We start from the raw sequence: 16,490 nt of genomic DNA, 5'->3' as shown, positions 1-16,490 counted from the left end.
AGGAGGGAAGTGGATGTGACCTCAAAAAGGTGCAGAAGGGATCCTTGGAGTGATGGAAATATTGTGTTATCTTGACTGTACTGTTTCATGATCCTGGTTGAAACATTACACTGCAGCTCTGTAGTGTGTGACCATAGGGAGCACTGGGTAAAGGCTACAAATGATCTCTATTATTTTTTACAACTGCGTGTCAACCTGTAATTACCTAAATAGAAAAAGTTTATTTTTTTTAAAAGATACTAGGCTAAAAATAAAACAGTGTGACCTTGAATATTACCTGCAAATTGAGTAATTCTTTACTAACATAATACAAAAACATGTTTAGAATCTTTTATCCAGAAATGCCAAAGAGAAGAAAATCCACATTAACTTACACTATTTACTTCTTTGGGTGGTGAATTATTTCCAACATTTAATGGTGACACAGTGTTACCTGGGGATATAAAACATAATGCCGAATAAAAGTCAAATATTACTTTATTCCTGAAAATGTACAATAACATAATTAGGTAACATTCAAATAGAGCTATACCATAATAGCCTTAAAGCCATACTATAAATAAGCAACATCCTTCTTTTCCTAATGGAAAATAAGGATTTGCCTGCAATTTCCTCTACCAGTGCACCCTGCTCACTGTGAACTTCTCTCCATTCACAATGGAAACAGTTACCAGGCTTTCTGAACTGCAGACTCATTTACCTCTTATACATCACTGAGGACCTCAAAGAGCTTTTGTCTACATGGTTTATATCTACCAATATTTAGCATTATTAGAAATGAAAACTGGGAATTCCCTGGCAGCCCAGTGGTTAGGACTCCATGTTCTCACTGCTGAGGGCCCGAGTTCAATCCCTGGTAAGTCCTACAAGCCATATGGCACGGCCCAAAAAAAAAAGAAATTAAAACTAAGAAGTAGAAATTAAAACTAAACATTTAAAAATATTTATTAAAAATATCAAATGTATTACATGTTGCCATGATTTTTTTAGAAAAAAACTGCATTTTCCAAAGCAGAAAAAACCACAATTGTTTAAAGAGTGGCATTATTTTACATTTTTTCACATCTCTTTAATGTTTGGCTTCACCAATGATAGCTGGATTCTCGTATCTGCTTTTGAATCCAATCTGTTGTCATATGTTGCTTTAATTGACGTCTCTGAAGAAAATCTGGCCTCACACACGTATCCGGTTACAAACAGGAATAGTATTTCATGGCCCTCTCAGATAACTGTGGATATTTTCCTTTAATTCACACCAAAACTTAAGTGGTAGTTTAAGGGTTAGTTGCAATATGGAATCTAAAGCTATATCAATAAACTTTTCATCTGTTACATTAGAATCCATTGATTTATCTTGCACTTTAAATGGATTTTTATCCATGCATGACTACAAAACACTACACATTGGTTTTTTGGAAAAGACTAAGAAACTCTTGAGTTATGCAGATCTTACAAATGTTGACATATTTCATCAGACAATATAAAACATCTTAAGTGTTAATATCACTGTGTACCTCAGCAGAAAAATCTTCTAAGTACTGGGAAGCTCTCTAGCTCACAGTGGCTGATACACATTTCCTCAAATTGTATTTTATCATTGTAGGGCACGCGTCAGTCGTGTCCGACTCTGTGCGACCCATAGACGGCAGCCCACCAGGCTCCCCTGTCCCTGGGATTCTCCAGGCAAGAACACTGGAGTGCGTTGCCATTTCCTTCTCCAAGGCATGAAAGTGAAAAGGGAAAGTGAAGTCGATCGGTCGTGTCCGACTTCTTCGCGACCCCATGGACTGCAGCCCACCAGGCTCCTCCGTCCATGGGATTTTTCAGGCAAGAGGACTGCAGTGGGGTGCCATTGCCTTCTCCAATTTTATCATTAGCAACAAAATACCGTCAGCTGTTCCCTTTGAAGTGACAGGCCCACTCTGCCCACTTCTGAGAAAATGACTGCCAGATAGCGAAGTCTGAATGATCACAGTTTGTCATTCTTTTCAAGCAAAAATGAAAAATTACAAAAAAAACTCCAAAAAAATTTCCATTCAGCCACAATTCAAACAATTGCACACATGTTTTTCATACTTCAGTAGGCAGCAAAAGTTAGGAGTAATTCTCATTTTGTTACCCAGAATATTAAAAATACCTGTACACAAGAGTCAAGACTTATTAATAAATTTGTACTGCCTTATCAAGGGCACTCTTACGTAACACTGACATTTCTGGCTTGCTTTTGTCTTAAATGCAAGTGCATGACAATGAAAAACAATGACCCCTAACCCAGGCTGGCACCCCTGCTAAAGACGAGCTAATGAGGTGTCAGAGGCTACCCACCTTTGCTTCTGCACCACCTGCATAAACTCAGCACAGTGAAGAAGAGCAAATAATGTTTTAGTATTATTAGGAAATTACTTGTGACCCCAGAGGCCTGGTGCCTCTGATGGTAAAGAATCCACCTGCAATGCAAGAGGCGTGGTTTCAATCCCTGGGTCAGAAAGATCCCCAGGAGAAGGGAATGGCTACCTGCTCCAGTATTCTTGAGTGGAGAATTCCTGGACAGAGGAGCCTGGAGGGCTACAGTTCATGGGGTTGCCAAGAGTAGGACACAACTGAGCAACTTTCACTTTTTCAGAGGCCCAAGGGCCAAACTCTGAGGACTACATCACCATATTATAAGGTCATACTTTACATACATTCACAGAGGCTAAATTCCACCAGGCCCCAGCCTCCTTAAAAAGTAGATTTTTAGAATTAAGACTAAAGGAATGAAACAAATTACTGTCTTAGATACATCTTTGTGAACTATTATATGCACAAAATTTGCACAGTATTTCTAGCCTAAGACCAATCTTTAGAACATTCATAAAAAGCCAGTGTTTCCTTTCTTCATCTCTAGTGTATCTCTGGATGAGGTGGAGGTTTGGGGAGAGAAGTTCATTTATAGACATTTTCTCATGAATCCTTCTGTGATTAACGTAACCAAAGTAGCTACTTGGCATCTGGTTTTCCTTTCTAAATTAATATTTACGTGCAAATACTGTAAGTTAGCCATTTGGTTATTCTGTTAATCGGCCCCTGGTGTGTAGTTACAGATACTTTCAGTAAGTCTAAGAAACCATCAGAATCAAGTGAATATTAAACCTGCAGTTTGTACTCACCTGTTGGCAATGTCTTCCTGTCTTCCTTGGATCCAGCCATTTCTCCATTGACACCGTTAGGGTGTGAAGACAGTGAACTGTCTTCCTGGCTAGCCAAAAACTGTTTGGTTTGCTCACAAAGCAAAAAATTGTTCTTTTTATTTCCATTCTCTGGGCTTTTCAACCTGAAATTAGGATGGTTAGGATGTCCTCCAGGACTTCTCAAAGACTCGTGTGATGGAAGCTTGCTTTCATTTTTCTCAAAATTAAATGGCTCTGTCATTTTACAGGTAGATGCCGCCAAAATATTTCTTGACATCATATTAAGCAGCAGTTTAACATTCACAGAAGTCTAAGGGAAGAAATGTATTCAAAAGGCAACTTTTAATTCCAAAAATAGAAGCACTGCAGGCCCAGGTGGTTTCTTTTTTATGCAACAGCTCTTTCTCATAAATGACTCCAAAGCAGATGTAACTAACTGTGATACTGAACTGGAGGGAAAAGGGCAGGGCACAACTTTTGAAAGAATGACATAGCCCAAGGACACAACACTGACTGATTAGAATCCAGTGGGACCAAGCTGGTGGACAAGACTAGACCTTGATCCTCAGTCAGCAGGTGAAATGACACACCCAGAAGTGCCAAGATAGTTCCAAGGCACTGTTCAAAGGTGGTGGCCCAAATCCTGGAAATCTCCGCCCCTTCCCTAAAACAGGTGGAATAATCCTCCCACTCATTAGCAAATGAAATTACCCAGCCTATAAAAACTAACCACGCCCCTTTTCAGCCACACTCGTCCTCTGCCATGGCCCATACTCTGTGGACTGTGCTCCTCTCTGTATCCAAATAAATCCACTTCTTACCTATCACTTTGTCTCTCACCGAATTTTTCTGCAATGAGACATTAAGAACCCGAGCTTCATTTGGTCCTGAAACCAGGTACCATGGGTTTTGACTGGGTTTGAGTCCCAGCCACATGGGTTCAAATCCCAATCTGAGGTAAACAGTTTTAATACCAAAGCCTGTTCTACAGGCACAAGAAAAGAATGATTCTTTATCATTTAAGTACAAACTCCAAGTTGAACAAAATTCAACAGTGGACAATTCAAGAGACATTAAGCATTACACCTCTGAGTTCCGCATCATTCCTTACTTTAAAAAGCTTCTGGAAACAACAGGGATAGAAAAGGCCTATTAGCTCAGTCGGTAAAGAATCTGCCTGCAGTGCAGGAGATCCGGGTTTGATCCCTGGGTCTGGATGATACCCTGGAGAAGGAAATGGCAACCCACTCCAGTATCCTTGCCTGGAAAATCTCATGGACAGAAGAGCCTGGTGGGCTGCAGTCCATGGGGTCGCAAAGAGTCGGGTACGACTGGGCGACTAACACTTACTGACTTACATTTTTTTCTTTTTTAATGTATTTCTGACCTAGAGCCTACAACTCAATGGTGAAGTATAACAGAGGGTAGTGTTTAAATCAGGTCATCATCTGCCTGTTGAGCCTTTCAGAACCCGTCTACCCTCTCCTGCTTGTTGCTCTGCTATGACCTTGAACCTGGTCCCCAGAATGTCCTTGCTCTCATCCCCCTGGTCAACTCTTTGCTTCCTATTTGCCTCAGCTGATTTGTTTGTTTTTTTCTTTTCCCTCAAGTCCTCCATTTCATAATCTCCATTTGGGCTTTATAAATTGTAACCTGCATCTGTTGCTTTTAAATATTTATCTGTGTGAGTGCTTGGCTGCAAGTAAGGTACACATATTGTTGCAGAGAGCCTCTGAGAAACCTCTATCTAGACATTAGGCTGGCTTGTTGTTTTTCTATTACTCCTTGAGAATACTAAGTGCTCAGGGGAAGTTAAAAAAAAAAAGTGGAGAAACAATCTTATTTTGAAATACTGACCTATAGATCTGTCTTCAGCCTGCAGGCAAAATGTCTGCCTATCTTCCCAAAACAGCTCAGAAAGAAAAAAAAAAAGGCCATAGATAGCCCAAACTGGTATGAGTAACAGCTAAATGTTATTTACATTACATTTTACATTTAAAGTCACTCAGTCATGTCCGACTCCTTGCGACCCCATGGACTATACAGTTCATGGAATTCTCCAGGCCAGAATACTGGAGTGGGTAGCCTTCCCCTTCTCCAGGGGATCTTCCCAACCCCAGAGATCGAACCCAGGTCTCCGCATTGCAATCCGCATTGCAGGCAGATTCTTTACCAGCTAAGCCATAAGGGAAGACCAAGAATACTGGGGTGGGTAACGTTGTTTTAAATAGAAGATAAAGAAAGCAGAAAAATCCTCCCCCTTGGTGTCCTAAAACTGCTATCTCTGCTTTATATCAGGCCTTGTTGTTGTCGTTCAGTTGCTAAGTCGGGTCTGACTCTTTTCCACCACATAGACTGTAGCCCATCATGTTCTTCCATCCTCCACTATCTCCCAGAGTTTGCTCAAATTCATGTCCACTGAATGACAACGCAGGAAAGATAATGAAATTTTAAAAGAAAAGATATACACAAGCAGACTTCAAGGTGAGGGAACTCTCAGGGGACCAGGTCCTGGAGGATGCCTAACAAGGCCTTCGGATGGGCAGCTGTGCTGGGAGGCAGGTGTCAGGGAAAGCCTGCTGCTGCTGCCGCCGATAAGTAGTTTCAGTCGTGTCCGACTCTGTGCCACCCCATAGGCGGCAGCCCACCAGGCTCTGCCGTCCCTGGGATTCTCCAGGCAAGAACACTGGAGTGGGTTGCCATTTCCTTCTCCAATGCATTAAAGTGAAAAGTAAAAGTGAAGTCACTCAGTCATGTCCGACTCTCAGTGATCCCATGGACTGCAGCCTACCAGGTTCCTCCGTCCATGGAAATTTCCAGGCAAGAGCACTGGAGTGGGGTGCCACTGCCTTCTCCACAGGGAAAGCCTACCTGTAGCAAAAAGTACACTAAACTGAAGGATCAGATTGAGAACGACAATGCTGGATGCAGTAAGAGAGAAATACTGTGAAACTACAAAAGGAAAAATAAGTTCCAGGGGATACTGGGTGGGGAGATGAACAGTGAGTTACTAGACTCTGTGCAAGAAATATAAAGAACATCCAGTTAAATCATTAGGGCAACTACCACAAGGACAGAAACAGTGTGTAACTTCAAAACCCAACAGAGGGGAAAAATCCCATTATGATAAAATGATAAATAGAAAACACCAAATAAGATGACCGCACCAAGCCTAAGTAACCAAAGTATCAATGATTAAGTCTCAATTAAAAGAGAGATAGACCCAGGGAGAAAAATATCCAGATAGATAATATGCACAAAAGACATACATTAAACAAAATATACGGCAAGCTTGAAAATAAAAGGACTATAACATGTGCTATGCAGATAACCAAAATAAAGTTGGTCTGCTAATGATTAACAGCAGATAAAAGAACCTAAGGTAGAAAATATTCAGATAAAGGGAGATATTTTATATTGATAAAAGAAACACTCCCAGGAGAGAGAGCAGTGACATAGCCTTGAGATGTATCAATATAAAGTAAAAACTAAGTAAAGAGAAATTCAGCCTCCAAAAGGACACACCAGCTTTAGAAACATACTCAGTTCAGTTCAGTCGCTCAGTCGTGTCCGACTCTCTGTGACCCCATGAATTGCAGCACCCCAGGCCTCCCTGTCCATCACCAACTCCCGGAGTTCACTCAGACTCACGTCCATCAAGTCAGTGATGCCATCCAGCCATCTCATCCTCCGTCGTCCCCTTCTCCTCCTGCCCCCAATCCCTCCCAGCATCAGAGTCTTTTCCAATGAGTCAACTCTTCGCATGAGGTGGCCAAAGTACTGGAGTTTCAGCTTTAGCATCATTCCTTCCAAAGAAATCCCAGGGCTGATCTCCTTCAGAATGGACTGGTTGCATCTCCTTGCAGTCCAAGGGACTCTCAAGAGTCTTCTCCAACACCACACTTCAAAAGCATCTATTCTTCGGCGCTCAGCCTTCTTCACAGTCCAACTCTCACATCCATACATGACCACAAGAAAACCATAGCCTTGACTAGACGGACCTTTGTTGGCAAAGTAATTTCTCTGCTTTTGAATATGCTATCTAGGTTGGTCATACCTTTCCTTCCAAGGAGTAAGAGTCTTTTAATTTCATGGCTACAGTCACCATCTGCAGTGATTTTGGGGCCCAAAAAAATAAAGTCTGACACTGTTTCCACTGTTTCCCCATCTATTTCCCATGAAGTGATGAGACCGGATGCCATGATCTTCGTTTTCTGAATGTTGAGCTTTAAGCCAACTTTTTCACTCTCCACTTTCACTTTCATCAAGAGGCTTTTTAGTTCCTCTTCACTTTCTGCCATAAGGGTGGTGTCATCTGTATATCTGAGGTTATTGATATTTCTCCCGGCAATCTTGATTCCAGCTTGTGCTTCTTCCGGCCCAGCGTTTCTCATGATGTACTCTGCATAGAATTTAAATAAGCAGGGTGACAATATACAGCCTTGATGTACTCCTTTTCCTATTTGGAACCAGTCTGTTGTTCCATGTCCAGTTCTAACTGTTGCTTCCTGACCTGCATACAGATTTCTCAAGAGGCAGGTCAAGTGGTCTGGTATTCCATCCCTTTCAGAATTTTCCACAGTTTATTCTGATCCACACAGTCAAAGGCTTTGGCATAGTCAATAAAACAGAAATAGATGTTTTTCTGGAACTCTCTTGCTTTTTCCATGACCCAGCGGATGTTGGCAATTTGATCTCTGGTTCCTCTGCCTTTTCTAAAACCAGCTTGAACGTCAGGAAGTTCACGGTTCACGTATTGCTGAAGCCTGGCTTGGAGAATTTTGAGCATTACTTTACTAGTGTGTGAGATGAGTGCAATTGTGTGGTAGTTTGAGCATTCTTTGGCATTGCCTTTCTTTGGGATTGGAATGAAAACTGACCTTTCCCAGTCCTGTAGCCACTCAATCATCAGTGATAAGATGCAGTTTACTACCACAATGAAACTTGATCTAGTAGCGACCAATACAACCAAGAATATTCATTTTTTCCAACATTGAGATATACCGGACTACCAAGTCCACTTCATCTAACTCCAAAAGAAACTAGTACCATACAAGCCACGTTCACTCACCACACTATACCAATCTCCACCTCAGAGTTTACTTCCCTGAAAAACCAGCATGCAAAACCCACAGTGGACGATGGGGTTTGGGTTTGGTTTTAGTTGTTTTTTTTTCCCGCCGCCCTCCTGAGGCATGTGGGATTTTAGTTCCCCAACCAGGGATCGAACTCATGCCCCTTGCGTTGGGAGCATGAGATCTTAATCACTGAACTACCAGGGAAGTCCCTGTTTTAGTTTAAAAGTGGTAAAATATTACAAAGGAAATGATGGCAAGCCTGACTATAAGAACAATTAAAAGCTTACAAAAAATAGTAAAGAGATCAGGAAATAAATATTAACTCAAAGATGACCAATTGGATACCTTTAAAAAGCGGGATAAACAGTAAAGAAACATCGAGACACTGTGGCTGACTGGCCCAAACACCACCTTTCACCTCTGATTTGCCAGCCTGAGTTAGAGACAACATTGGCCATCATCAGAGTTCTCCCGAGTTGAGCTTCTTCGGAACCTCTGTCCACTTATGATGAATAGGGACAGATCCAGCTAGCAGGGTCTTTCACTCTTTTCTTCCGGCAACATGGACCTGAGGCCTGAAGATGTACCACCCACATCACAATGAGGAAGCAATAAGCATAATCAAGCAGCACAACTCTAGGACATTAGAGTAGAAAATAACCAGTCTGGTGCCCCTGGCAAAGGCTCTGACTCTAGCTCGGATCAGCCTATGCATAGACTTGCTGTGGCATCAGAAAAATAAACCTTTGGGTTTTCCCTTATTTGCAGCCCAAAGGATACAGATACCAATAAAATAAACGAGCAAGAGGTGTGAACGAAAGGCACAGAGGATGAAGATTACTTGATTAACATATGGGAAGGGGGGAACATTCAATCTCACTTGTAACAAAAAAAACCTCAAATGGGAATACCTATGTATCACTTCCTACGCAGCATACATGTAAATAAAACTCAGTGATGAAAGGAATATAAATGAATATGTTCTGTCTGGGAAATAATTTGGAGATTTATATATGCGTTTTGTTCTCTTGCATATATGTGTACATATATATATGCACATATACATACATAAACATATACATAATATATATTCTTAAAAATGTCCATAGCCACTCACCAGACAAATCTACTTCTAGAAATCATCCCACTGAAATAATTGTAAATATCAAAAAATACAGTATGTATAAATATTCATTTAAAATAGAAAAATAAAAATAAATTAATTAAATAAAATAGAAAAAAGAGAAAGTTAACTGTGATGCCTCTGCTGCTGCTGCTGCTAAGTTGCTTCAGTCGTGTCCAACTCTGTGTGACCCCATAGACGGCAGCCCACCAGGCTCCCCCATCCCTGGGATTCTCCAGGCAAGAACACTGGAGTGGTTGCCATTTCCTTCTCCAATGCATGAAAGTGAAAGTGAAGTCTCTCAGTTGTGCCCGACTCTTAGTGACCCCATGGACTGCAGCCCACCAGGCTCCTCCATCCATGGGATTTTCCAGGCAAGAGTACTGGAGTGGGGTGCCATTGCCTGCTCTGGTGATGCCTCTACTAGATAGGATATTACACTACCATTTAGAATTTTAGTTTTCAGAAACACTGGAAAATATGTTAGAACAGCAAACAAAAAGTCAGAAAAACACTGTTATTTAGTATAATAACTGCAAAATAAAAAAGAACAAAACTCCATGTAAAAAAGAAGAGTGAAATACATTAAATTTAAAATTTTAAATAACAGTGGTCCGGGGTGGGTAAGTTGACAGGAAAATCTTTTTCACTATTGTTTTCATTTTACAAATTATATTAAAGGATGAGTTACTTTTATACAAAAAAGTATTTTAAGGGTTAAAATATCATTGCATGTTCAATTAAACCTTTTTCCTAAAGTGTGGTTAATTTTAAACCAAGTAAAAAATCACAGTAATACTTAAACCACAAAACTAGGGTACAGACAGCTTTTCAAGATACCACCGGGACCCTCAACACACAGTCTTTAACTCCTAAAATAGCATTCCTAAGTTTCTCTTTATTCGGTAAGGCTGACAGTCAGTCCACAACTCCTTACTACCCTGTACAGTTGACTAAAGATAGTTATTTTAAGCTGGTGCTGGAACCATGTCTTACTAAAAAATTAACAACAAAAACCCTTCTAATTTCCTATAGCACCTACTGTGGTGTTTGGTATAAAGAGGCATTCAAAAGATAAGTGTATGACAAAAACTAGCTAACATGCCCTATTGCACTGTCTTCCTGACAACCTGGACAGGACAGTTAAATTCACTGTCCGAAAATGTCATCTGACCATCCTAAACAGAGAATTATGAGCTTCCCTGGTGGCTCAGAGGTTAAAGCGTCTGCCTGAAATGTGGGAGACCTGGGTTTGATCCCTGGGTTGGGAAGATTCCCTGGAGAAGGAAATGGCAACCCACTCCAGTATTCTTGTCTGGAGAATCCCATGGATGGAGGAGCCTGGTGGGCTACAGTCCATGGGGTTGCAAAGAGTTCGACACGACTGAACAACTTCACTTTCACTTTCAAACAGAGAATACATCATAGTATGAGATTTATTGAAATTTAATAGCAATAATTCATGTCTTAGCTCAACTCTTCCAAAGTCCAAAAATTAATAAATATATATTGACTTTAGGAAGGATAACAGAATCAGTCTTAGACCTAATGTAAAAAGTTTAGTCTGCTTAGTGAAAGTTGCTCAGTCATGTCTGACTCCTTGCGACCCCACGGACTATACAGTCTATGGAATTCTCCAGGAAAGAATACTGGAGTGGGTAGCCCTTCCCTTCTCCAGGGGATCTTCCCAACCCAGAGACTGAACCCAGGTCTTCCACATTGAAGCAGCAAACAAAGAGGATTTAAGCTTAAAAGAAGCTTCACCTACGGTGGAATCTTTAGGTTAGAATTTAGGTTCACTTGCCTCACCCACTTTAGGAATTTTCATTACAACCCCCAGGGTAAACAGACATCTAGACCTGTCCTATAACTAGAGGCTTCTAACATCCTTTAATTTTGGACAGCCAACTGTACTGCACACGTCTCTGTAAAATTATTCTCTTCCCAACTGACCACTGACTCCTGTTGTGACCCCAACCTTTCAAACATCTGAAATGGGCACCACGTCCACTTTCCTCCAGGTCCTTCACCAGCTGAGGATCTGCCCAACCTCCCACAATTTAGCACTTTCTCTAGTTCATGAACAACCCACACACAGACAGGACTCTCCTAAAAGCACAGGATTCCAGATGTGGGCTGACGAATGGTCAACAGGAGAATCGTGCTGTCCCCGACTCTGAAAACCACTTTCGCCCATGCTCCAGCTTTTGGAGGAAGTAGGATTACTGTGAGCACACATACAGAGCCATCTAAAATCTTTTGGAAATCAATTTTTTTTTTTAATGTGTAATTATCCTACCACACAACTGCCTTTTTTCTTCTGATTTGTAAGTTCTATGAATTTTAACACATATATAGATTTATGTAACCACCACAACTGGGATACACAACAGGCTTTTAAAGCTGAATTTCAACATTATGAAACAATGATAATGTGCAAGTATCTTTGTTTGGCTTCATCCTGGGTCAATCACGGGGGCATAACTGAATATGGAGTCAATGGGCCTTGTACCATAATGCTGTGCTTCCCAACCTTGGGTTGCAAACTTCCAATATATGTAGGCACAGATATTGCTTTGCAGGTCATAATACCTCACCCAGTTTTAAAGTAAGTAGTTCCTCCATATAAAATCCACTATTTTTTTTTACATGCTATTGGTGATGAACACTAGAAATTTATAATCATCCTCAAATCCACAGTAAATAGTTTAGTTGTTTCCTTAGCCAACACAAGAGGTTAATTAGAAAGATTCCCAAATTTCTTTAAGGAATCACCGATGATGGAAAAAGGAAGAGAGTTCCAGAAAAACATCTATTTCTGTTTTATTGACAATGCCAAAGCCTTTGACTGTGTGGATCACAATAAACTGGAAAATTCTTCAAGAGATGGAAATACCAGACCACCTGACCTGCCTCTTGAGACACCTGTGTGCAGGTCAGGAAGCAACAGTTAGAACTGGACATGGAACAACAGACTGGTTCCAAATACGAAAAGGAGTACGTCAAGGCTGTATATTGTCACCCTGCTTATTTAACTTCTATGCAGAGTACATCATGAGAAACGCTGGGCTGGAAGAAGCACAAGCTGGAATCAAGATTTCCAGGAGAAATATCAATAACCTCAGAGACTCAAATGACACCACCCTTATGGCAGAAAGTGAAGAGGAACTAAAGAGCCTCTTGATGAAAGTGAAAGTGGAGAGTGAAAAAGTTGGCTTAAAGCTCAATATTCAGAAAACGAAGATCATGGCATCTGGTCCCATCACTTCATGGGAAATAGATGGGGAAACAGTGACAGACTATTTTGGGGGAGCTCCAAAATCACTGCAGATGGTGACTGCAGCCATGAAATTAAAAGACGCTTACTCCTTGGAAGCAAAGTTATGACCAACCTAGATAGCATATTCAAAAGCAGAGACACTACTTTGTCAACAAAGGTCCATCTAGTCAAGGCTATGGTTTTTCCAGTGGTCATGTATGAATGTGAGAGTTGGACTGTGAAGAAAGCTGAGTGCCAAAGAATTGATGCTTTTGAACTGTGGTGTTGGAGAAGACTTTTGAGAGTCCCTTGGACTGCAAGGAGATCCAACCAGTCCATTCTAAAGCAGATCAGTCCTGGGTGTTCTTTGGAAGGAATGATGCTGAATCTGAAACTCCAGTACTTTGGCCACCTCATGCGAAGAGTTGACTCATTGGAAAAGACTCTGATGCTGGGAGGGATTGGGGGCAGGAGGAGAAGGGGACGACAGAGGATGAGATGGCTGGATGGTATCACCAACTCGATGGACATGAGTTTGAGTGAACTCCGGGAGTTGGTGATGGACAGGGAGGCCTGGGGTGCTGCGATTCATGGGGTCGCAAAGAGTCGGACACGAATGAGCGACTGAGCTGAACTGAACTGATGTAATAAAAGAGCAGTGGAATGAAAGTAACTAACTTCTGCAGTTCTATAGGCAAATATAAGGCCTTGGTTTTGTGTTGTCTTTTAGACAACACAAACTGATGGCACAAACTGATCTCAGTAAGACTGGACACACTTTCAAGGGTAAAAACTTTCTTTATTTCCTTAGAATTCTGCAACCCCTCCCCTATGAAGCCAGGGGCATCCCAGGATACACTGCAAACCGTGACATAAGGTCTCTCCTCTCTTCAGGACACCACAGCCAAGAGGTGAGAGTAAATTCACAGTGTGCTGTGCTTAATCGCTCAGTTGTTTCTGACCCTTTGTCAACCTGGACTGCAGCCTGCCAGACTCCTCTGTCCATGGGATTCTCCAGACAAGAATACTGGAGTGGGTTGCCACGTCCTCCTCCAGAGGATCTTCCTAACCCAGGGATGGAAGCATTGCAGGTGGATTCTTTATGGTCTGAGCCACGAGGGAGCTAAATACCGAAAGTGCGTGCAGCAGATAACTCACTTTTCCCCTTTTCTGTTTGCTTTTGTCTTCCCGGTAACCCCTTGCATTCAGAGAGAATGGCTACCCAAAGGAAACATTCAACTTTTCAAGTTCTGAAGCTCAACGGTTCCACAGGAACATGAGCTTTAAAGTCTGTCAGATACAAGTCTGAGCAATTTCATCTTCCTCATTCAGTACGATAGCTCAGGCAAATCACTTCATCTTTCTAGGATTCAGTGACTGTAAAGTCTAGCCAGCAGCAGTAACTTCCTCATAATATCTAATCATGAGGATTAAACGTGAGGCTGTATGTCAACCACCTAGCAACGTGGCAGGTGCTTACTAAACCCATAAGAGGCAGCTATTATTTTTACTTTACTTTTGTAGCACTCCCACACTCAAAGAATTTCTTCTACTCCTGCGGAATTAGTTTGCACCCTAAAGAGAGAAATAATTTGAGAATTCAAGTAGTCCTATTTCTTTATTCCCACAGAGAAGGAAAGAAGACGTGAGAAGGTTTAGTAACTCTCCAAACCCACAAGGACCAGCGCCCTTACACAGTTGAGATGAAAATTCAGGTCATGTTCCTAGGCCTTGCAATTGTGCATTCAATACCCGGATGGCTCAACAAGGCAACCAGAGGCATGTTCCTTAATTCCAGAGGCCAAAAAGGCAAGCGTATTTATAGCAGGGCCTGAGTACCAAGAAAAGCGACTGGCACACCGCACACAGGCTACAGACACGTGTTAAACGAACCAGGGTTGCCTCACCTATATCTAAGCAAATGCTGCAATGCACCTTCCTTTTACAGGAGGTAGGAAGGGGGCGGGGGGTAAAATCTAAAAAATATTCTTTGCACTATAGCAAGTCAAATTCTCCTAGAAGGGAAAGGGGTACTTGAAGGGGATGCAAGTGGAAGTTTGCACTCTGGAGAGTCACGCCTGTAAGTATGAACTATTTTCTAAACCTGCTGCAAGTCCCCCTTACGTCCAAAGTTCAACTCTCACATCTCTCGCCCCTCCCCCCAGTATGGGATCTTCCCCCACCAAAACCTCCCACCCCAGACGTGCCTTCCCCGCCCAAGCTCCTAGGACCTCTCCAACCTTCGATACTCTCTCCACCTCCAGGCCCCTGGTACCCGCTCAACGCCCGACCCCAACGCCCGACCCCAACGTCCAGCGCCCAACGTCCGGCCCCCAACGACCGAAGTCCCGCAGCCCTCATGCAGCCCCTTTCGCTCCCCCGTGTGCATGGGAACCCCGACCTGGAAAAAGGCAAAAAGGCTGTGGATCCGACCCGTCTCTGAAGCCTCGTAGTGGTGGTGGCGTCTGCCCGTGCCAGGAGCCCTGCCGCCCAGTTGCGCACCCTGAGCTCACCTCGCTCCGGATGCCCAGCCGGCCCTCCTGGCGCCAGTGTGGCGCCTGCGCAGTCCACGCCCAAGTGCTCACGCTGCGTCCACGTGCACCCTCCGCGTGCATGCGGAGGCGTGCTCAGGCCCTGGTGGTGCAGCTTTGTGGGGGCTGCTACAAAGGCTGCGGGCTCAGGGCAATCCTCTGAGGAAACATAGGTACCTAGTGTTCCAGCTTCTAGATAGGAGTCGCTGGAAACTCCAAAGGCGAAGATGCAGACTTTGTCTCCTCAAAGGTCACTTGGGTCATGTTAACCACTTAAAGTCTTAAAAAAGGTTTTCAAATCAATCCCTGCTTCTGTGAGCTTGCGGAAAGTAGGTACACGTGATCACAGTTTGCCCTGAGAGCACTTCATTATAGGTTGATGTTGCTCAAAGAAAAACATTTGTAAACTTGACTTTTTAAACGGTGACTTTCACAAAAAATTCGGAAGAAAAACGTTACTTGTATGTACCAATCACCCAGTTCCAATAGTATCTATTTAGATCTGTCTTGTCTGCATCAGTCAGTATCCCACTGATGCAACAATCTCCCTTGATTGTCTGAAGCAAATTCCTACTTGTATACTGTTTTCTTTTTCAGTTCAGTTCAGTTCAGTCGCTCAGTCGTGTCTGACTCTTTGCGACCCCATGAATTGCAGCACGCCAGGCCTCCCTGTCCATCACCAACTCCCGGAGTTCACTCAAACTCACGTCCATCGAGTTGGTGATGCCATCCAGCTATCTCATCCTCTGTTGTCCCCTTCTCCTCTGGCCCCCAATCCCTCCCAGCATCAGAGTCCTTTCCAAAGAGTCAACTCTTCGCATGAGATGGCCAAAGTACTGGAGTTTCAGCTTTAGCATCAGTCCTTCCAAGGAACATCCAGCACTGATCTCCTTTAGGATGGACTGGTTGGATCTCCTTGCAGTCCAAGGGACTCTCGAGTCTTCTCCAACACCACAGTTCAAAAGCATCAATTCTTTGGTGCTCAGCTTTCTTCACAGTCCAACTCTCACATCCATACATGACCACAGGAAAAACCATAGCCTTGACTAGATGGACCTTTGTTGGCAAAGTAATGTCTCTGCTTTTGAATACGCTATCTAGGTTGGTCATAACTTTGCTTCCAAGGAGTAAGCGTCTTTTAATTTCATGGCTGCAGTCACCATCTGCACTGATTTTGGAGCCCCCCAAAATAAAGTCTGTCACTGTTTCCATGGTTTCCCCATCTATTTCCCATGAAGTGATGGGACCAGATGCCATGATCTTCGTTTTCTGAATATTGAGCTTTAAGCCAACTTTTTCACTGTCCACTTTCACTTTCATCAAGAGGCT

General features: G+C 42.6%; 1 protein-coding gene across 3 annotated transcripts in view; it reads right to left on the bottom strand.

The window, feature by feature from the left end:
* Positions 1-15,220, bottom strand: part of TDRD1 (tudor domain containing 1) — a 55,073-nt gene extending 39,853 nt beyond the window's left edge. The window contains exons 1-3 of one of the 3 annotated variants that reach the window (XM_070780877.1): positions 15,144-15,220; positions 3,150-3,480; positions 375-433 (exon numbers count right to left, since the gene is read on the bottom strand). In XM_070780877.1, the coding sequence (XP_070636978.1) occupies positions 375-433; positions 3,150-3,450 (360 nt within the window). In that variant the 5' untranslated portion in view covers positions 3,451-3,480; positions 15,144-15,220. Of the gene's footprint in view, positions 1-374; positions 434-3,149; positions 3,481-15,031 lie in introns of all 3 variants that reach the window. The other 2 variants (XM_070780878.1, XM_070780876.1) reach the window with 2 other exon arrangements.
* Between the last annotated feature and the right edge of the window lie 1,270 nt (positions 15,221-16,490).

The sequence above is a fragment of the Bos indicus genome, chromosome 26 (genome assembly GCF_029378745.1).
Source record: "Bos indicus isolate NIAB-ARS_2022 breed Sahiwal x Tharparkar chromosome 26, NIAB-ARS_B.indTharparkar_mat_pri_1.0, whole genome shotgun sequence".
Lineage (NCBI taxonomy): Eukaryota > Metazoa > Chordata > Mammalia > Artiodactyla > Bovidae > Bos > Bos indicus.
The sequence above is the reverse complement of the archived record's forward strand: the minus strand, read 5'-3'. Positions and strand labels throughout refer to the sequence as shown.